We start from the raw sequence: 22742 nt of genomic DNA on the forward strand, positions 1-22742 counted from the left end.
TTGCATATGTGTACACCAAGCTGTGACATCCTCTCTAGTAATCCAATACCAATGTTTTTGTATTGAAACATGTGGAAATGGCGCTGGGTCTGGTGCTATTTAATGCTGCTTTCCCAATGCAAACGGTATTAGCATTCCCACTGCAGCAGATTACCGTTTTAAATACCATTTAAGTACCATTCCCATTGCAGTAAACCGTGTAAAATGTAGAGTGCCTAACGCCCCCCAGTGTAAAGAGTGCCTAATCCCTTCCCCCCCAAGTGTAAAGAGTGCCTAACCCCCGTACCTGCCCTGTGCCCCCACCTCCCCTCCCCTTGTACTTACCTGCACGGGGATGCAGGGCAGTGGGGAGGCAGCGGGGGTCCATGCAGGGTCCATGCGGGGTCCAGGCAGTCCCAGTGCCTGATGAGAACTAGTAGTTCTCACTTTGCGCATATGTAATGAGTGCACATGCATAATAATGAGCCGCTCATTACATATGCGCATATGTAATGAGTGGCTCATTATTATGCACGTGCACTCATTACACATGCACAAAGTGAGAACTACGGTACTTGTTTCCTAGCACGGCCACAATCGTGGGGATCGTATACCTTTAAGTTAAGGTACACGATCCCCACGATGGACCCGATTTCCTTTGAAATCGGGTCCATTTTGCCGGCAAAGGTACAAAATCGGGGGCATCGCGTCGGTCGGGACCATTAACATTGGTCCCGACGCGACCGACGCAATGCCCCCGATTTTTCCATAGGCTTCAATGTTAAAATATTTTTAACATTGAAATCATTAGCATCGCGTCGGTCTTGTGCCATTATAATGGCACAAGATGAAATGGACTTGATTAAGTCCATCTCACATTGAAAAAAAATTGAAAAATGTGAAATGGGCTAATATGACCCATTTCACATTATATATTGCCCCGTCGTTACCCCACGATAGACGCCAACCCGAAGTGTGGCGAGCGCAGCGAGCCCGCGAGGGGCGGCGGTGCGCGTTTTTCATTCCCCTAATATCCACGTCGGCGTGGAGTCGAGTATATATAGTGTGGCGAGCGCAGCGAGCCACCGAGCCCGAAGCGTGGCGAGGGGACGTGTATACCTGTGAAGTTATACGCGTCCCCTCGTTGGGCTCGCTGCGCTCGCCACGCTTCGGGCTCGGTGGCTCGCTGCGCTCGCCACACTATATATTCTCAACTCCACCCCGACGTGGATAGTAGGGGAATGAAAAGGTCGGAGGACGCGCACTGCCGCCGCTCGCCACACTTCGGGTTGGCGTCTATCGTGGGGTGGGATTTACGTTGTTAAATTTGGGGGTCTAGGGAATATTTTACATTGAATCCAATGTAAAATCGGGTCCCAGGGACCCGATTTACATTTGATTCAATCAAAAAATCGGGTCGGTCGCGTCGATCGCATCACATGCGACCAAATCGCATGCGATCTACGCGATTTTTCCGACACGACCACCCCAATGTAAATCGGGGTGGCCGTGCTAGGAAACAAGTACCAGAACTACTAGTTCTCATCAGGCACTGGGACTGCCTGGAGGCTAAATAACGTTTAAGAAGCATTCCCACTGCCTCTTAAACGTTATTTTAACATGTAGGACTCTGCTTTAAAAACGGGTTGAAATACCATTTAACTTTAAACGGTATTTCAACTCTGGCACTTTCCCACTGCACCCTTAAAACGGTAAATTGCACTGAAATCGGCAATTTACCATTTTTTAGCTGCAGTGGGAAAGGGGCATTACAAAGCCAGAAATCCCCTGCTTTCCATTCACCAGTGCCTTCAGCAGCCACCACATAACAGTCATAGGGCAATTCAACAAACACTGAACACCTTACCATTTTGGAGCTCACCTTGTAAGCAAACACCATCTGAAGATGGCATTGGCTCACTTCCAGATGTGGTAGCTAAGAGAGGGGTCTGGTGACTGACCGGCAGTCGGGATTCCGACAGTCATTACACGACTGCTAAAATCCCGACAGACGGGCAGCGGCTATTCTCCCTCATGGGGGTCCACGACCCCCATAGAGGGAGAATAGAATAGGTGGAGAGTGCAGCGAGCCCACAAGGGGCTTTGTTGTGCTTGCCTTGCTGTCTGAGTCCCGGCAGTTGGTAATTCGATGTTGTGCTAATGACTGTCGGAATCCCGACTATCGGTGTGTTACACCACACCTGCTAAGAAGATCATGGTATATGTATATCATACTCTTGAAACCTCTGTAGATAGTAGATGGTGAAGGAAAGAAAATGTTTGTACTATTTTATACCCTGCTCTAAAGTGTTCTCATCAGACCATTTAGATAAAGCTAGATGCTTGCACCACATGGTAAAAATTGCAACCAACTGATCTTTAACTATTTATCTACTGTATTTTGCATTGAATTTTACTGAATGTACAAACATCTTGGTTCTGGAGTAAGTCCTTATGTCCATGGTTGCCCTTTGTGGATGTTTTTCCTCTGAAAATGTAGCCAGAAGTCACCTTATTCTCCGTTGCTCAGTACATAATTAAGTTGGACTGTACCCGTTACTTAAACTCCTGCCAATACCCCCAATAATTATCCATACATCTAAGTCATTGAGGACTCATATTGCTTCCATACTAGCAACTACTATGGGTCAATCTAACTGTTTAGCATGTCTGACTATTGTGATGTTTACTTAGAATTATTATTATTATTATTATTATTATTATTATTATTATTATTATTCCCAGAAATGTATTTCTGTTTGGCAAATTATGCCCTCCTACAGTTTTTGGATATCTTTGATAGATTACAAAGTTTCTGTCATATTACCCATACTTTACATGAGCTACAGATTCCAACTCCTGCTGTATAATATGTCTGATAGATTATTTCAGTTAAGTATGTAAGTCTACTTTATGAACCAAAAGAGATGTACCAAATCTCTACGGCAGTGCACCAGGGACTATATTTACAGTATATCCCTGTAACATAAAATGCTGCAGTCTGCCAGGGTTGCGATACTGCTATCCCATATGTGTGCCTGTGCGTGAAGAAGATTCCTGGGGAAACAGATTGGGTTAGACCTAGAAACCATCACTTCTAACTATTTCAGTTTCCAATGGCACTACACCAAAAAAAGGGGATCAGTGTGATATAGAAAAGCTAATAAGTACAGATAATAGTTCTAAAATGAAATAAAGCAGCTTTAATATTTATGTTGTTTCCTCCCATGTTTAGGCTGGATTTCTTGCATCTTTTTGTTGGACACCATTTCCAGACTACTTACTATATAACTGGGAGAAATGTATGAGACAGTGGGCAACCAGTATGTGGTCTCCAGACCTATATACTCAGAAAACCTTTTCTCTGCAGAGAATGAGATAGTGGAAAGACATCACAAAACATTTTTGGATCATCTACGTTTATTTTTTGGGTAAGTTTTTATACAAAGAAAAAAGACTGCTCTGATCAATATAACCAGCAAATGTCAAACCAGCATATCATAAAATAGAATGAAAAGTGGTTTCATTTGCTTTTAAATGTCCATACAATAGATCCTCAATAAATTAACATGTACATACAATGCTCTTATTTAGTATGCATTGCAGTGGTTACCAAAATTTAACCAGGTGCAGGATGAAGGCCTGACAGTCGGGATCCTGACTGTCATTATACCAACATCGCAATCCCGACTGTTCAAATGCCCAACATTCGGAATCACGATCTATGGGCTATTCTCCCTCGTCCGCGTCCTCCATAGAGGGAGAATAGTACCAGTGGCAAGAGCAGCGAGCCATCGAGCCCACAAGGGGCCTCTTTGCACTCGCCCCGCAGTTGGATTCCGATGTTGGTATACTGTCCGTCAGAATCCCAACTGTCAACCATCATACCACACCTGCATTAGCAACAGAGCATACTTACCAACTTTACAGGTCCTCACAACAGGGTGGCGTGGCTCAGGGATATGGGGTGGTCTGAGGGAGTGGAAACTGAATTGCAGCATCACAGCCCTGGCCCCTGCTATACAGAGCCAGCAATACTGACATTGTAGTTCTTGTGTAGTTTCACGGCGCCAGCATGGCGACGTGGTACTTCCGGGTTGGGTACGCTCGCCAAACTATCTAAAATAAAGTAACTTAACTCCATGCCAAGGTGGATAGTTCATACCCCCACTATCCACGTTGGCATGGAGTTGATTTTAGATAGCGTGGCGAGCGTAGCGAGCCACCGAGCCCGCAGCGTGGGCGAGCGAAGTGTGAAACTACACAAGTACCCATTTTTTTGTTAGATTTACGTCTTTGTCAATGGGAGTGTTAATTGGTTAAGCATCTAACATTCCATAATTTATGAGTAATTTGCAAAGGTTGCAAAGGAGGTTTGCAGATCAATACATGTGATCACTTTCTTTAGATCTTGGTTGTTTCTCAGGTCTAGCAAGTAATGTGCAGGACCTAAGACTTTCATCTTGAACTTTAGTCCTAACAGCAGCTTGACATCTGTGATGTTCTGCTCGTGCCTTACATACAGTAGTAACATACTGTATACAATGAAAATAGTCTCTTCTATGTATTTGGGGTAGAGATAATTATTAGATTTTAAACAAAGTCAATTCCACAGCATCTAGTTTGATGTACCAATAACAACATAAACAACAGCTGTTTTAGACCATTTCAATCTTTGTTTAAGAAACAGACTTCTCAGGGGCAAACGCAGGATTTTCAGAAGGGGGTTTCCAGAGCGGTGGAGCAAAGTACGTAGATGACACTTAGGTGACCCAGTATATACCGGTCAGTTAAAGTATTATAGATAGACCAAATGTATATAAATAATAATAATAATAAATATATATATATATATATATATATACATACAATGGCATCAACAGCAGTGTAGACCCCCGGGCATAGCAATGTATTGGGGCCCCTACCGATCCTCCAGCGGTAGGGGTGGGGAAAGCTTTGATGTCCCGCAGGTGGTAGGGGGTATTATATCAACCGCTCAGCATGTAGGGCCACATGGTGGGAGATGGGGTGGGAGAAGGGGGCATTGGGCTGAATGAAGGGGCCCTGATACATAACTTCCAGGGTGATAGAGGATGTGTAATATGCAGAGGAGGGGTGTATAGTGGAGTGGGCTTATTATTCATCATTTTCTGGTGGGAGGACAGCTTGCTTGACTTCAGATATCTCCAGTTCCAGAAATAGATTTCGTAGATTTTAATGGATTTAAAAACTAGAGAATCCCACCTACCAAATGGTATTGGGGACTAGGGGATCAGTGTTCCGGAGGCAGAGCAATCTGCCAATGAGAATATAAAACTACATACCAGGTGTGTGGAGCTGGAGCAGTAACCAGCTGCTTGAAGGCTGAAGACAAGCTTCTAGTGTCCATCAAAGGGGGAGAGTCCCAGCTTTTGGAATATACCCTCAGAAAAACTCTGTCAGACAGAATCTGAAATATCTGACTGGGAAAAGCAATTAACAGGCTTGGATGGGGACCACTCATTTAAAGTCAGATATCTCTGGTTCCCAGTGGCCGATTTTTAAAATTCTTGTACCCATGGAAAGAGGGGAACCTCAGCTTTCAGCCTTTCGCCCTTAGACTCCTGGGGGGTTTCTGGGTTCTCAGAAACCCCCCCTGCGTGTGCTACTGCTTCTCTCTCTTGGAACATGTTTTCATAGTAATTCTTTGGCGGTTCCATGTATATTGCTTTTGTTAATTATCCATTTAACACAGCTGAGTAAAAGTCTAATTGGCATAACAACATGTTGTACAAAACAGATATAGCAATGGCCAAATGCAGTATCCCGTACCTTGCTCCAGGAGAGTTAATCCGTTGTCAACACCAGATTGTTATGTATAGCCTTCTAGTGTCTACAGAAGATCCACTTGCTCTTGAATGTTTTGCAGTGACTTGGTCTCTCCAATACTGTATAGTCTGTGTATTGTGAATGCTTGTCTATAGCTGATTTCCACTCACAGCAGTCATTTCTTGACTTTGCCTTTTTATATTCTGGAGTTCACAGTATGTGATATTTACAAGCTCCTCATAATATCGTTTGGGTGGTTTTACAGTATTTATCTTGCTGAAGTTCTTTTCTGCTGGCATATCAAGTGGCAGATATGTGTTCTGCAAATCCAATTCCAGCTTTGTTTTAAGTGATGATAGTTCTTGAAATAAAATATATCTTGGTATTATAAGGTTTTTCTTTTTTAGTGTATATCCTTTACTATCTTGAAAATATCTAAGCATATTCTATGTTACAAAATTGCTATCCAGCTGATGTCTCTCAATGAACCCAAAGACTGAGATGATTGACTTTTGCTTTTCTTCCTGACCATCCCTCTATCTTTTACAGCAAATGTGAGGGTGTGATTGTTTTCATATACCCCTGTAGATACAGCTCTTGCCCAAAAGCACTTGTCCAGGCTGGCAACTTTCAGTATAGCTCAAGCTTTTATCAGTATGGTATGATTTGCATTCTGCTCTGGTGTGTATGCTATGGCCAGTTGAGGCTCAATGATATGCTTATTTTAATAATATCTTTGTTTAGATATTCTGCTCCACTGTAAGAGCTCAAGATCTGTAGTTTGTGACCAGTTTGATCCCTTGTAGTCTGCAACTTTGCTCATATTTACAATCTTTTCATTGATTAAATAAATGTTTGCAGCTTTAAGTCTATGAATTGCCAATGGTTATATAATGAAACAAATGAATTCTTAATTCAATCAGATCCTAAAATACACATTAAATACAAACTACCTAAGGTTCACAAAATCGTAAACAACCGCAGGGAATACAGATCATCCCAGCTATGAAAAACTGTTTATTTGGCTCAACAACTGTCAGAGTAGGGAAGATAATGATTATATTATAAGCATACAAGTGATAGTGGAGACCAAACGAGCTGATGAGTTCACCATGGGGGGGGTGAGCAAAGGGACAAGAGCAGGGACCAAAGATAGATACTTGGCACACAACAGCAGGTAAAGTAGGAGTGGAGGTAGAAGTGGAATTAGCAGTAGAGACAGAAGGAATGGTTGGCAGGGAAAGAGGTGGACAAAGATAAGTCTTATTTAAACATGTTAAAAGCAGCAGATAAATCCAAAATAAAGAATTGATTATTGGATTTGGCAGTGAGAATGGTATTTATGATTTTAGCAAGAATGGTTTCTGTGTAGTGGAAGGAAAGTAAACCTTTTTGGAGAGGGTCAAAGTTTTAAGAGAAAAGGTGAGATGAAGATAGACAATACTCTCAAGGAGCATGGGAATGAAAGGGAGGAGCTCGTTCTTATCTGGCAATCCTCTTCTGACATCCATAATTGAACTAAACTCTCCCTACCTTCAGCATTAAATATAAGATGTTGCAAGGAGGTAGAGCCATGATGAAGCAAGCTGGCAATGGCCCACTGTGTCCATTCCAGATTGGCTGACCAGCCACAAGTCCCGCTATCATTGGTTGGGCAAGAATATCTGTATATGCAAGCCCACCAATGATGGATGTAGATGTGGATTTGACACCACCAGATCCCACATTAACCTACTCAGAGACTATGGGTGAGATTTAATAGGATGAGAGATTCAGAAAGTTAGAGATTTGGTAAGAAATCTCAAGTTTTTCTAAAGCGGCAATCATTTACACTACAAAATCAACTGGTTTTGCACTGTAAATGATTGCCGCTTTAAAAAAAATTCTTACCAAATCTCTCACTTTCTGAATCTCTCATCCTATTAAATCTTACCCAATGACTCTGTAAACCACAATGGCCTACGCTCCAGGAAAATGCAAAGCTCAAGAAATAATGATTTGAAAACACAGCAAACTCTTTCTAGGCTATAGTTTTCTCATCAAGATCTTCAAATATTTCCTCAGAAGTCTCTGTCTTTTTAAAACTGCCATCTAAACATCACAGAAAGTATAAATGTTTCATTGCATTTACAACCTTTCTAAATATGCTTTTATTACAATATCTTTACAGTAGTCTCTTCCATTATAGTACTTATCAAGAAGTCAGGCCATTAGCCTGGACAGATCTATTTATACAATATGTAACTCCTGAGCCTTACTGTTTGCTCCACATCAAGAATGCTCATTTACGGTGAATGCATTAGATTCTATTGTGTGTGATATTCTGTCTCAGATAACAGGTGTTACTGTTCATCTAAAACATTCTTATTATCTGAAGAAAAAAAAAGCCATTGGAAATTGAAAGAAATTCTAATGTTATTAATAAAGATTTAAGGCATCATTTTGGCTTTAAAAGGAAGGTGCCAAACTTTGTAAAGAGCAAATCTCCTGGACCACATGCTGAGAATCTAGAATTCTTGAAGAATGCAAAAATAATTATCACCAGATGAATGGTTTTCTGTACTTTAAAGAAAAACCTTATTTGAATTCCACTCTTCCACCACACTACTACTACTACTACTACTACTACTACTACTGCTACTGCTACTGCTACTACTACTACTGCGTCTGTTGTAGCTGGTGGCACTCCATTAAATTGCATATTCTTGTTATTTGACAAATGTATGTCAACTTTTCTACAACATGTCTGGTCAGGGCTCATGCTTATCAACAAGGGACATTCAACAACACCTTTGTCATAATTTTGACAAACTATTTGGTCCCCCCTACCTCCTGTGTAGATCATCTTTTCAAGTGGCTTTTCTGTGATTGTAATGCATGTAATCATTTTGGATCAAGTACAGTTAGGGTGACCAACTCATCCCTTTAATCCGGGACACATTTTAATTACACAGGTTCTGTGGCAGTTTAAAACCAGGTGAAATGGAGTCTTGAGGTGTGGCAGTTTAAAACCAGGTGAAAGCCAGCCACAGAACCTGTGTAATTAATATGTGTCCCGGATTAAAGGGATGAGTTGGTCACCCTAAGTACAGTATACTTCCAAATTAATACTTTTGGTGATTATGAGCACATTGAATCTATTTTCAGGTTGTCTACACTCGGTCAATTCCTAGCCTGCTTTGGGGGATCAATTACTGTTGAATTCTTTATCTGCCATCCCATATAATTGGTCAGAGTGGACTCACTAAGATTGAACATTTTCCTACAACTCTTAAAACTGCAAGTGACTTGGTCTTTTGTCCTAAATACATAAATTAGGAGGTCTCAATTCATATCCACAGTCTGACTACAATTCTGTTCCAAGCTACTTATCAAGTTTCAACCATTGGTAAACTTAAACCCTCAATTAGTATTGCCAGCCATACACTAGACCAGTAAGACAATACCAATGGGCGCTTATTGTGTATATAATGAATCAATTGGAACAAATAAAAGACAGCTGAGCACCAGCTGATTGCCTAAGGTTATCATCTAGGGGCCCCTGGATTCCAGCCTATGGAGTAAAATCCATATCCAGCGGAACTGCATTCAGTGATTAGACCAATTGGTCTGCAGTAATTCCAGGGTTTATAGCCCATTTAAGCTATAAATCTTTTTAGCACAATTGTTTTATACTGTAGGTAGCTTATTTCAACTTTGAATAATTGTTGTTTTTGTGTATTGTTATGTGATTTGTTTTAATAAAACTGTCTTTAAATTGTTCCAATTGATTCATTATATATACACCAAGCGCCCAATGGTATTGTCTTTTTAGCTCTATTAATTAGAGGTTGGCACCCCTCTACCGTATAGGCTGCTGGTTTATATTACACACAGCATTTACCTATAGCACCTTAGACATTTTTGCTACTTAATACACTAGATCAGTGTTGGCTAACCTTGACACTCCAGCTGTTGTTAAACTACACATCCCTGCTACAGTTTTACTATTTAGCCATGCTAAAACTGATGCAGGGCATGCTGGTATGTGTAGTTCAACAACAGCTGTGTGTCAAGGTTAGCTAACACTGCACTAGACCAACTTTCATCCAACTAGTTGGTTGGATGGTATAAAAATCTGGTACTGGGTGGGACCAAATGTAATGTAAAATTCAGTAATTTGCTCTCAAAATCTGGAAACTGGCAAAAACTGCATTTAGACAAGGTACTGTAGTTGAATCTGTTTGATTAAAACAAATTTAGGTACTCTTTACCTAGCACGGCACCCATCGCGGGCATTGAATGCACTAAAAAATCGGGTGCGACGCGACCGACGCGATGCCCGCGATTTCCCATAGGGAACAATGTTAAATGTCTCAATTGACCCGATTTTTCTGTTCAATGCCTCAATTGACCCGATTTTTCCATAGGAAACAATGTTAAATGGCCCACAGAGGCCAAATAGGCACCCTAAAGTGTGAAATGGCCCCACAATTGTTAACGCCACCCCATGAGAACCTGTGGTCTAGTGCAGTGGTTCCCAACCTTTTTTCTCTCCCGTACCCCTTGATTAGGCTTTTCATTGATGAGTACCCCTCCTCTCAATTTAAAATATAGACAGTACTTACGAGTGGAGTGGAAGTGAGTGTTATGCGCAGGGTTTCCAATCCTCCCGGAATGGCCGGGAGGAGCCCGAAAATCGGGTCCCCCTCCCGGCCCCCAGGAAAGGTGGGCAACCCTCCCGGATTCCGGCGGACCCCTTCCACCCCTCATGTAACTGGTTGCAAAAGCTTTAAATTGCCGCTATTCGCAGATTTTCTGCGGAAGGGGACAGGGCTAAATAGGCAAATTGCGCGTATTTAGCCCCGCCCCCTCATCGGAGACCCGCATATTGCAGGAGACTGTAAAAGTCGGCAACCCTGGTTATGCGTATCCTTATGCATGTCCTTATATTAAGGAGTAGCGGAGGAGTAGTGTGTGGTCAGGAATCGTTCCCTTCCGTGTCTGGCAGCTGGCTGTGTACTGTCTCTAGGGTCCCCACTAACACCTGTAGGATTAATGACGCTGCTTCTTCCACCCGTGTCAGTGCAGGGCAGATGATCGCTGATGTCTGAGGGCAGCATGTATAACTCCCATTGGATTGCTGGTCGGGCAAAAGCACAAGGAGACACTGATGATGCTGAAAACAGCATCGTAAGTTACACAATATGATTCTTCTTCATGGCAACAGGGCCGGCGCCACCACTAGGCAGCTCTAGGCATTTGCCTAGGGCGCCGGCACCTGGAGGGCGGCAGTTCGCCCCTCACCCCCAGCGAACTGTGTAAAAAAATTGCTGCCCCGGCGTCCCTGCAGTGCTGGGGCGGTCAGGGGTGTCCGTGCCGTAGGGGTACCTGCGGCGCCGTCATGTGTATAAAGCTGGCTGCGGCCGGCGGGGTCCCTGTAGTGAATAGCAAATAACTAGCGCTATGCGCGCGGCGGCGCGGGAAGCGCTAGTTATTTGCTATTCACTAAAGGGACCCCGCCGGCCGCAGCCAGCTTTATACACATGACGGCGCCGCAGGTACCCCTACGGCACGGACACCCCTGACCACCCCAGCACTGCAGGGACGCCGGGGCAGCAAATTTTTTACACAGGTACCACCCCCCCCCCTCCCTCCCCCCGGCACCGGGGCGCCCCCACCCTGACTCGCATGGGGCGCTCCGGTGCCTTGCACCGGCCCTGCATGGCAATGGGTCTTCTTCCTCCATCGAAATACTTTTTCATCTTCCGCCATTGCCAGTATTATTTTCAAGTACCCCCAACTGGTCTGCAGAGTACCCCCAGGGGTACTAGTACCCCAGGTTGGGAACCACTGGTTTAGTGTATGGCCAGCATTAGACTGAACGTCTGCATCAGGATTTGTTGCAGTATATAAATTGAAATAGTAACTTTGTTCTAGATGAATAGCTCATTAATAAAGCTGTACATAGCTCAGATAGTTCAGCCCAGAATAGTCCTTTCCTCATTATTTATGCATTTACATAACTCCCAACATTACCCTCTCCACGAGGGACAAAATGCTCTGTTTCTGGCTTTCCTCTTAATTTATGATTGCCATCACCTGTGGTGACATGCCTTTCTTGTCCATTAACCTGTTTAAAACAGGTGATGGCAATCATTAATTAAGAGGAAAGTCCAGAAACAGAGCATTGTGTCCCTCCTGGAGAGGGTCATGTTGGGAGGTATGCCTTTATTTGTTCATCCTGAAAAGATTCATAATACCTCAATTAATAGCCCATGCTGGCTATTTCTAAATTTCTTACATTGCTCTGACAATTTCCCATTCACCTCCAACTACAAGATCTATGGGATGTACTTTTATAAGAGTATAGCTGCTCTTTGCCATCAATCTGGTTATCCAGTAAGGGTAGATGCCAAAGTCTGTTATCTTTTTAATTATTTCAGCCAAGTTAGGGCAAAAATTTATGTCAATTCCAAATAATTACTGAACACAATCCCTTCATTTTTTCATACGCCAACTATATGTGCTTCCTTGAAATGTCATTTTTAATATAGTATAGTCCCCAATCCTATTATACCATCCCATTATTCCATTCCCTACAGAATCCTCTTCAGACTCCTCACCCCCACATACAAGGCCCTTTCTAACTCCACTGCTACCAACTTCTCCAACCTCATTTCCCTACACAATCCCTCCCGCCCTCTCCAGTCAGTCAATGACCCTCACCTCTCCGCTACCCTGGTCACTGCATACAATGCCTGTATCCAAGATTTTACCCGCACTTCCCCCCATTCACCGGAATGACTCTCTCTGACTTTGCAATGCTTCAAATGTTCACTGAAAACCCACCGGTTATTCAAAGTGTACCCTCCTGCATAACCTAGTACCATGGCTGCTCTCCCTACCTGCTGCCTCATGTCCTGATCATCACTTCTAGCCTTCAGGCCTACTTGCCTGCACCTCATGTCACCTGTCTGTCTACCCCTCCCTCTAGACCAGGGCTGGGCAACACCGACCCTCCAGATGTTGATGAACTACACATCCCAGCATGCCCTGCATCAGTTTCAGCATGGCCACATTGCAAAACTAATGCAAAGCATCCTGGGATGTGTAGTTCATTAACATCTGGAGGGCCGGTGTTGCCCAGCCCTGCTCTAGACTGTAAGCTCCTTGGCCCTTTTCCCTCCTATTTTTGCATCCCTCTTCTTGCATTACAATTACAGCTCTCTTAGTTACCTACCATCTATACCTGCATCCCTTCTCACTTGTGTTCATTAATCTCTACCAATGAAGACCTGCCCCTTGTAACATGCAGACTAGTCATCTTCTTCCCTACATCTCAGCTGTATTGTGTACTATGCATTGTGCTTTTAATTGTTACTTGTGCTCAGTTTTAGTTCTTCAGTTATGTTTAGTTCTGTATACCCTGTCTTGTTCTAATATGTGCATTATGTACGGTGCTGGAAACCTTTATGGTGCTGGATGCCTTTAAATATTTTTTTTAAATAATAATAATCATTTGTGCAGCTAGGTGCCCCGGTGCCCAAAGCAAGGGCATGTTTCGCCCGCCCCCCCCCCCCTCCCTCAATTTGTAGTAGGCGGGGCTCTTGCGCAGCAAAAGGGCAGCGCACCCTAACACTATACCACACACCGTAATGCCCGTTGCACAGTTTAGCAAACTACTGATTACACATATAGCCACAGACATTTGAGTGAGGGTTGAGAGAAAGAGAGGTGGCAGGCCAGAGAGAGTAAGGAGAGAGGAGGGGGCGGGTGGGGGGGAACAGCAGGGGAGAGAGAGGGTGCCTGGGTGGGTGCAAGAACAGGAGAGAGAAAAGAGGATGGAAAGAGAGCGAAAAAGAGGAAAGATGGTGTGGGGGAGAGGTGAGAGAGGGGTGAGGTGACGGCGCAAGAGGGGGGGTGTGATACAGGGTGAGGTGCCAGGGGGCGAATAAGTAAGGTGATGGAAGAAGAGGTGAAAGGGGGTTAGGTGAAAGGGGATGAGGCAACAGGGGAGTGATATAGAGGGTGAGGTGTTTGGATGGGCAAAGGGGTGAGGTGACTGGGGGGGGTGAGGGAACCAAGGGTTTCATGAGAGGAGGTGAGACAACAGGCGGCGATAGAGAGGGTGAGGTGGTGGAGGAGCGGTGATAAGGGGCAAGAGGGAGTGAGATCATTGGGATGAAATGACAGGGGAACACAGTGGCGTAACTAAAACTTTTGCGCCCCCCCGCCGGGACAATTTCACCGCCCCCCCCCCCCCCCCCCCCCCGGGACAATTTTGCAGCTGCCCCCCCCCCGTTAAAGGACCCCCCCGGGAGCTGGCAGGGGGGTCCGTGCGGCGCGGAGGTACCTGTATAAAAGGAGAGCCTGGAGGTCCCTGCGCCGCCTAGTATGATGCTGCCGGGGTCCCTGCGCCTGCGGCGCTGAGTATGATGCTGCCGGGGTCCCTGCAGTGAAGTGGAAATAACGCGCTATCTCCAGCGGAGATAGCGCGTTATTTCCACTTCACTGCAGGGACCCCGGCAGCATCATACTCAGCGCCGCAGGCGCAGGGACCTCCAGGCTCTCCCTTAAACAGGTACCTCCGCGCCGCACAGACCCCCCTGCCAGCTCCCGCTGCACCCACATGCAGTGGGGAGCTGGCGGAGATCCACCAGCGCCCGCAGCCCCCCGGCGCCTCCCCGCCACCGCGGGGGCTGCGGCCTAATTGTTACGCCACTGGGGGAACAGTGTATGGGAGGGTAGGTGAGGCAAGTCTTCTCACCAGCATCTGTGGGTCTCCTGGTCCTCAGCACCAGCCACTGCTCAGCTACTGGTCCGTCCACTGGCTGCTGCTTGCCTCATTATCCCATGCTCCCCAGTGCCAGCCCGCCGCTTGACTGGGGGGGGGGATCCGCTGCTCTGTTTAGGAGGGGGGTTGGGGGGCAGGCAGCACTGCCCGCACTGTGGATGTTCTGCGGCTGCACTCTTAGCAGAGCTGCCCATGCTGCGGCTTCACTGAGTAGAGTCGGGCAGTGAATCCGATGCACTCCTAGGAGGAGGGGCAAACGCAGGATGTTCACTGGGGGGGGGGGTGTTTGTACATGCACATAACTATATATATACACAAATACCCACACACAAACACATACCATAGATACACATAACCTGTACACACGCACACACATAGCATACACACATTATGTACACATCCATACATACCATTCATACACACACACACACACACATCATGTACATACACATACATAACCCACATACACACACAGCATACACACAATGTACACACACATATACGATACATACCTACACACATCATGTACACATACCATCCATTATTTGCACACGCATACCATACCATACATACATACATACACACACACACACACACACATCATGTACACATACATACCATACATACACACATATACCCTCCAACTGTACCGATTTTGCCGGTACAGTACCATTTTTTAACAGTCTGTACCGGCAAAATCATTTTGTACCGAATGTACCGTTTTTTTTTTCAAGTGTCCTCTGCTTTGTGCGGTGCCCGGCTCTCCCCTCCCGTTCCCAAGTGTTCTATGTGTTTTTTTTCAAGTGTCTTCTGCTCTTTGCGGTGCTCGGCTCTCCCCTCCCGTTCCCAAGTGTCCCTTGCGGCGCCGGAGGGCATTGCATGACGTCATGACGTCACTGCCGCACCAGCGCCGTACCCTGCGCACAGTCTGTGAGCTCAGGGGACGGAGAGACAACTGTACTGCCCTGCCTCACTGTTGGCTCGAAAGATCATGTGAGGCAGAGGCAGACTGGCAGGTGCGCGGCGGCCGCCAGCCGGGGCACACATGAGGGGGGATCTGAGGAGTCTGACCCTGGTGACCCGGAGCTCAGCCCAGCTGCCTAACATGTTCAAGCTGCAGCGCACCAACGCCTCCTGAGAGAGATCATCCTCTCCGTGAGTCACTGTCACAAAATCTCATTCCAGTGAGCGTGGTGGGGGTGGGGTATAGCCTGGACATTGTGACTGTGTCTGACTGGTGGATTAGTTTTATAAGTGGGCTGCTGGCATATTAAATCAGTATATTTAATATATTATTTAAAAAATAAGTATATTAAACATATTGATTTAATATGCCAGCAGCTCACCAGCTTCATCAGGTGCTCAGCCAGGGGGCAGGGTCACTGCCATATGCCCCCCAGGGTCACTATGTTATTTCACACTGTCTCTGGCCACAAGAATAATGTGGGGAAAAAACTGCCCATGACACATTTGGAAAGGGGGCGTGACCACGCCCACTTTGCACGTGGCCATGCCCACTTTGCACGTGACCACGCCCCCTTCCTAAGTGTGTACCGATTTCTGCCCCTCAAATGTTGGAGGGTATGGTTACACAGGTAGGAGATGGGCAGGGGAATGTGAAGTAAATGTATAGAGGTACATAGATATGTAAATAGGTGCAGAACCTCTGGATTCAGTAGGGATTCAATAAGTAGAGTTCAGTAGGGATGCATAAGTCACTGATTTATACTCCATAACTAGATAAATATGAGGTAAATAGATAATCTGTACTGTGTATGGGGGTGTATGTGTATATATAATATGTATATATAAAATATATTATTAAATGCACATATAATAATATATTAGCATACCCTCCAACTGTACCGTTTTAGCCAGTACAGTATCGTTTTTTAACGGAATGTACCGGCTAAAAATCAAATGTACCGATGTACCGATTTTCTTTGTCGGTAGAGGCTCCTATGACCCCGCAGGCGATGGCTGCAGGCTGTGATGGATCATGGACGCATATACGCAGGTTCAGTGGGGATAATTGTGTCCCAGTGTGGCTTGTGCGGCGTCCCGGCAGCCAGCGCTCAAGCGCCGTCTGACGTCAGCACGCTTCCTGGGAACCTTTCCCACACGCTGCCTGCGCACCCACCACTGGTAATCTGACTGGCGTCACGGCCGCGGGACTTGGATGAGGGTGCAGTACAATTTTAAAAGTAATGTTCATCCTCAGGACGAGGCGTGGCCACGGATATATGAGGTGTTGCCACACCCCCTCTACATAGTGACACGCCCCTATATTTGTGACCACGCCCCCTGTACCGATTTCCATCTATAAAATGTTGGAGGGTATGCACACACAAACATCATGTACACACACATACCATACATACACACACACACACATCATGTACACACACATACCATACATACACATGCACAATATGTAAACATAGCATACATCCTCCACCCTCAAACAAACATCATGTTTGGGGGGCTCAGGAAACCATCCTGGCCTTGGTTAGATAATTTCACTCACAGCAGCTGCTGGTCCCCTCTCCGGGCTTGCTTGCTCTCTCATACAGCCACGGAGACGGAGGAGAACTGCTTGCCTGGGAGGAACTGTAGCAGGCTGCCTCTGTACACAGCGCCCCCTACCTCCAGCCAGCCCAGCAGCACCCTGTCAATGTCACTCATTGCAAGTAACACAACCGAACAGCCTGCACGGGGCTGTATTCAAAAGAAACTGCAACGATTGATTGGCGGGCAGGGGGGAATTCTAAATTCTCGGACACCCCCTCTGCTTGCGCGAGTGAGGAGGGGGGCAATGTGGCTTCACTGAAGGGTCGGACAGCGCTGCCGCTGCACTCCTAGGACAGGGGGGTGTCGGTCAGCGCTGCCCGCGCTGTGGCTTCAGTGAGTGGGGTCGGGCAGCGCAGGAGGTGGGGAGGGGAGGGAGCAGGGAGCGGGCTGCACGGCTCCGGCGCCATTTGATGTATCTGCGCCCAGAGCCCGTGCTCCACCGGCTCCGCCCTCTCTACGCCTCTGATAATAATAATGATAATAATAATGGTTGCCACCATTCTGGATTCACATTTATGTTGGGGTCATCTGTATATTTGAACCATTGCCATGGGAACAGTTATAAATATTCCTTTTGGGATTTTTCCTGTGGACCGAAATGCCACTGCAAAGCTATTTACAGCCTATGCTTGTGTTATCTGCAGGGCTGGTGCAAGTGCTATCAGCGCCCCAAGTGGGGCGGGAGGGGCGCACCCCGCCGCACACCTACTCCACGTGAGGGGGCGGATGCGCCCCGCCGCTCACCCGCAGCCTCCACCAGGGAGAAGTGTGGCCACTCGATCACCCGCTCCACGGGGGTGGGGGGTGATGCTGCCGCCAACCTGCTCCAGGGGAGGATATAGCCATGGGCTCCACGGGGGGGGGGGGGGCTGTCTGGCCTCCCCAACAGTCTCCCGCTCCATGGGAGGGGGGGTGGATGCGGCCACGGGCGCCGCTCACCCACTCCAAAGGGGGAGATGGGGGTTGGGGATATGTGCGGGCGCTGCTTACCTGGCTCCAGGGGGGTGCAAAGTTGCTCCAAGCTGTCGCCCTCCAGCTGGTTATCTTTCACCCTCTTCATGCTCCAGCAGTTCCTGTTTGGTTGTCCACTTTGAACTTTTCTCATTCATCAGCAAGTCTGGTCCAGTGCATCTGGCTATTTGCTGGTTCAGATCATTTTTCCTTGTCCTTTAACAAGTCAGGTCCAGTCTGTTTATTTGCCGGTTCAGTTCTCAGGATTCTTAGGTCCAGCAAATCTGGTCCAGTCTGACTGGTTCTTTGTCACTCCAATTCTTCTTTGCTGCATCCCCGGTCGGCCTAGTAAGCCCGGCTAGTCAGTGTGCATTTTTCAGCCTCATTGGAACCAGTATTAGAGGACCCAGGCTGGGGGCCATGACCTGCATGTGGGTAGTCCCTGGTAAAGACACCCAGCGTGTTAGATTCAAAATCCTTTTCCTGAGTTTCAACTACTGACACTAGTGTCCATTCACTCCCAGTTAACTACAAACACTACATTAAGCCAACCCTCATCCATGTCTCTCATACCCCTTTCACAGTTGCAAAAATATCCAGGGTTTTTGCACATGAACGCGCATCAACCCGGGATTTAGCTCAGTGTGAAAGGGTCTTGAAAGAAAATCCCGGGATGAACATCCCGGGATTTCTACCCAGGTCCTGACCTGGGTAGATTCCAGAATCGACCCGGGATGCGGTCAGTGTGAATGGTCCTGTACCCGGGATTTAAAAAAGCTGCTGATTGGAGCTTCCTTGGGCTCACAAATGCTGATATCATCTTTCTGAGCCCTGGCGTCCATTTCTAATGACATGCATATGTATTTGCAGGGATTTCCCAGGATCAGTGTGAATGGGGCTGTCCCGGGTCGATCCCAGGTCTGAGTGCAGTGAGAAAGGGTACATTCCCAGGTAGAGTCCCGGGAAGCATCCGGGAACACATTCCCGGGTATGACCCGGCTCATATCCACGAAAACCCTGATCTGTGACATCACCAAAAGTTTAATATAAAAAAAATGTGATTAAATGTTCATGATTCCCAGGAATTATCCCTAAATTTCAGATTCTAGCTATGATTTCTAGAATATACTCAATAATGATCACTACAATCGAATCAGTTGCTATGGACGTCTTTAAATTTCCTTCTTAAATTCTTTAGTACATTCAATTATTTTGCACCTTAATCTCATGAAATATTGAGCAATTGTTCACTTTATCATACAGTATACTGTAGTTTTATCTTTTAGACTTTTGCATAAAGTTACTATTTATTCAGATGTTGAACATGCTAAAAAGAATACATTACCATGTGCAACAAAAATGTCATGGTAGGGGCCACAAAGATTCACCTGTCCAATGCAGCACATTGCTTAGGTGCTCATTGTGATAATTGGGAAGTACCCAAATACTAACACACAATCATTCCTAAAAGGTACAACTGTACATGTCTGTATCCATTTCATTATTTTCACTCTTTTGAATATAATGCAACCTTAAACCAACATTTTACACTGCATTTGCTACACAATTAGTCCAGTGATTATATATTAACAGCTTTGAACTGTACATAGATCGAGGAGTGCATTTCCTGCGTGACTATGATTATTGATTATTTTCCCATACAGTGACGTCTACAATGTAATGTAATAGATATTGTTCCAACTATCTTTGTAGATAATGTTATCCTTAGTGAAACTAAAGGATGACATTCGCCCAATGGAATAGTACAATGGCCCTTATTCTGGTTCACTTGCAAAGACAAATTCCTTCTCAAATGGACAAAACCATATACACTGCAGGGGGAGCAGATGTGACTTGTGCAGATATAATTAGATTTGGGTGGGGTTTTTTCTTCAATGTGATATCTATATTGCAGTTTAAAATTAAACCAGCCTGTATTTACCCTGCACAGAAACAAAATAAGTCACCCAAATCTAACTCTCTCTGCAGTGCACATGGTTCTGTCCATTTTAAAAGGAATTTGCCTTTGCAAATGAACCAGAATAAGGGCCAATATGCATTTGAAGAGTTTTATATGTTTTAATAACTGTACAATGCAACGAAGATTAAGCCTGTGCCTGCAATACTGCAAAAAATCTATACTTTAAGCCTCACAATACTAGTTCTCAATTATTTTCCTCTGTTAGATAGCATTTTGCATTATGGAGAAGGAAAATATTCCTCTTTGTGCAGGAGGTGAGAGAAAGTGATTTATTCGTCTACTTTCATTAGCTGCTATGGTCATTAATAATGGTATCTGCCATATTATAAACTGAAAACTGTCAAATACTATAAATTGCAGGTGCTCCGGAGAGAAGGCCAAAAGAATAGCCTACACGTTCTTCCCCATTGCTTCATGGCTGCCTATGTACCGATTTAAGGAATGGATTTTAAGTGATATTGTGTCTGGGGTCAGCACCGGTTTGATAGCAGTACTACAAGGTAAATATTTGTTGCATGCTAATCTGTACTTAGGGCCTGATTTAGTTTTGTTAGCATACCAAAAAAAAGCAAATACAATAACGGTGCAGAACCATGCCGCACTGCAGATGGGGCAGATGTAACAAATGCAGCTTGATTTGGATTTGGGTGCTTATCTGCTTTGCTACCAAACCTTATTTATGGAATTAAATAGGAACTAGGCCCCTATAATAATTGCTAATCATTCTGATTAGGAATATCATACTTTGATCAAATTTAACAGAGCAAATAATATTAGATTTTATTTTTCCATTGATTCAAAAGTAATGTTTTAAGCGTGAGCTTTGGCGCTTCCATGGGGGTTCAGTTGACTTGGGGCCTAATTCAGACTGGATTGCAAAGACATTTTTTCTGTAATGGACAAATTCATGTTGCAACCTCTGTTGTGTCTTCCTGACAATAGTGTCAATGTTGGACCCTAATTTAAGATCTTGTGAAATTTTAGACCCCAAAAAGTGAAGAGTCCACTATAGACATTACTTTGTGAGCAATCCCAAGTAGAGACAAATCCACTGAATGTCTCCTAAATCCACCACCATCTCCACCATTTTAAGTGGGTTTAACTCCAAGTTGTTACTACTGCACCACAGGGCAAACTGATCCTACAGATGTTTTAGCCATTTAAGTGACAGTGGGGCAAATGTATTAAGCCTGGTAAAGTATTAAAGCGGGGATAAAGTGGAAGGTGATAAGGCACCAGCCAATCAACTCCTAATTGTCATTTTTCAAACACAGCTGATTGGCTGGTGCATTATCACCTTCCACTTTATCATCGCTTTATCACTTTACCAGGCTTAATACATTTGCCTAATTATTTTAGTTTATCATTTATTCAGAACAGTCCATACAATAGTATCCAACTAGTTTCTAGGACAAAACCACCAGGTTCCTCTTACTTTAGACATTTTAGTAAAAGCATCCTCTAAGTGTAATATTTCTTACAGTGTTTTATCATTTCCCAGGTCTAGCGTTTGCCCTCCTTGTGAATGTTTCCCCAGACTATGGACTATACGCAGCATTTTTTCCAGTCATCATCTACTTCTTTTTTGGTACATCTAAGCATATATCAGTTGGTAAGTGCTATTATGTATAGAAATACTTCAGGATTCATTATTTTCTATGTAATGTATTTAAAATTGTAACAGAGGAAATTCCTTTAATGTAACAACCCTACCAAAAATAGGACAACATATAACTAGACAAATATTCCAAAATGTGTTAAATTGAATATGGAAACATTACTGTGAGCATAGGTGTGCGCAGCCCATTTTCTTAGGAGGTGCACCATTGGAGGGGCGTGTCCATCACCGCCTACTGGGCGTGTCCATCACCGCCTATTTGGCATAAATGAAAACTAAATAGAAGGTGACTTATTTATGTATATGCACTCTAGAATGAATCATTCTCCCCTACACATATCAGAAACAGGTACAGTGCGCGCTGCAGGCACGCTGCAAAAATATAAACTGTAATATCCATTACGCATAATGCCACACACTGTAATGGCAATTACACATAATGCCCATCACACATAATACTACACACAGTAATGCCCATCACACAATGCCACACACACACAGTAATGCCCTTTACACATTATGCCAGGGCTTGACAAATTTTTGTAAATTAGGGACAGTGCGCAACGAAGGCATGCCACCAATAATGTACACTGTAATGCCTATTACTCGTCACACAGCCATTACATAGTATACCATATGCTCTAATGCCCAAACACGTTATACCACACACAGTAATGCCCATTGCACATTGCGCCTCACATTGTGATGCCCATTACACCTCACACCATAATGCCAATGACATATTAGGGTACATACTGTAATGCCAATTCCTACTATGGCCCACACTGTAATGCCAATTACCTATTACGCCACACACCGTAATGCCAATTACATATTACGCCCCACACTGAATTGCCTATTACACATTATGCCACACACCAAAATACCCATTACACATTATACCACACGTATATGGTGTATACATTACATATTATACCACACACCATATTGGTCATTACACATTATGTCACACACCATAATGACCATTACATATTATGTTATATAAGTGTGCTTACCTACTTGCTCATTGTTAGGAGTTACATGTTTGATGCCAGGGT

At 44.8% G+C, this 22742-nt stretch overlaps 1 protein-coding gene across 1 annotated transcript in view; it reads left to right on the plus strand.

Moving 5' to 3' along the window:
* The first annotated feature begins 3279 nt into the window (after nt 1-3279).
* Nucleotides 3280-22742, plus strand: part of LOC146074626 (chloride anion exchanger-like) — a 71154-nt gene continuing 51691 nt past the window's right edge. Inside the window, exons 1-3 of the mRNA XM_083182950.1 lie at nt 3280-3410; nt 20427-20566; nt 21568-21678. Coding sequence (XP_083039076.1) covers nt 3280-3410; nt 20427-20566; nt 21568-21678 — 382 coding nt within the window. The remainder of the gene's footprint in view (nt 3411-20426; nt 20567-21567; nt 21679-22742) is intronic.

This window comes from Crinia signifera, chromosome 4 (genome assembly GCF_055691185.1).
Source record: "Crinia signifera chromosome 4, ASM5569118v1, whole genome shotgun sequence".
NCBI classification, from domain to species: domain Eukaryota; kingdom Metazoa; phylum Chordata; class Amphibia; order Anura; family Myobatrachidae; genus Crinia; species Crinia signifera.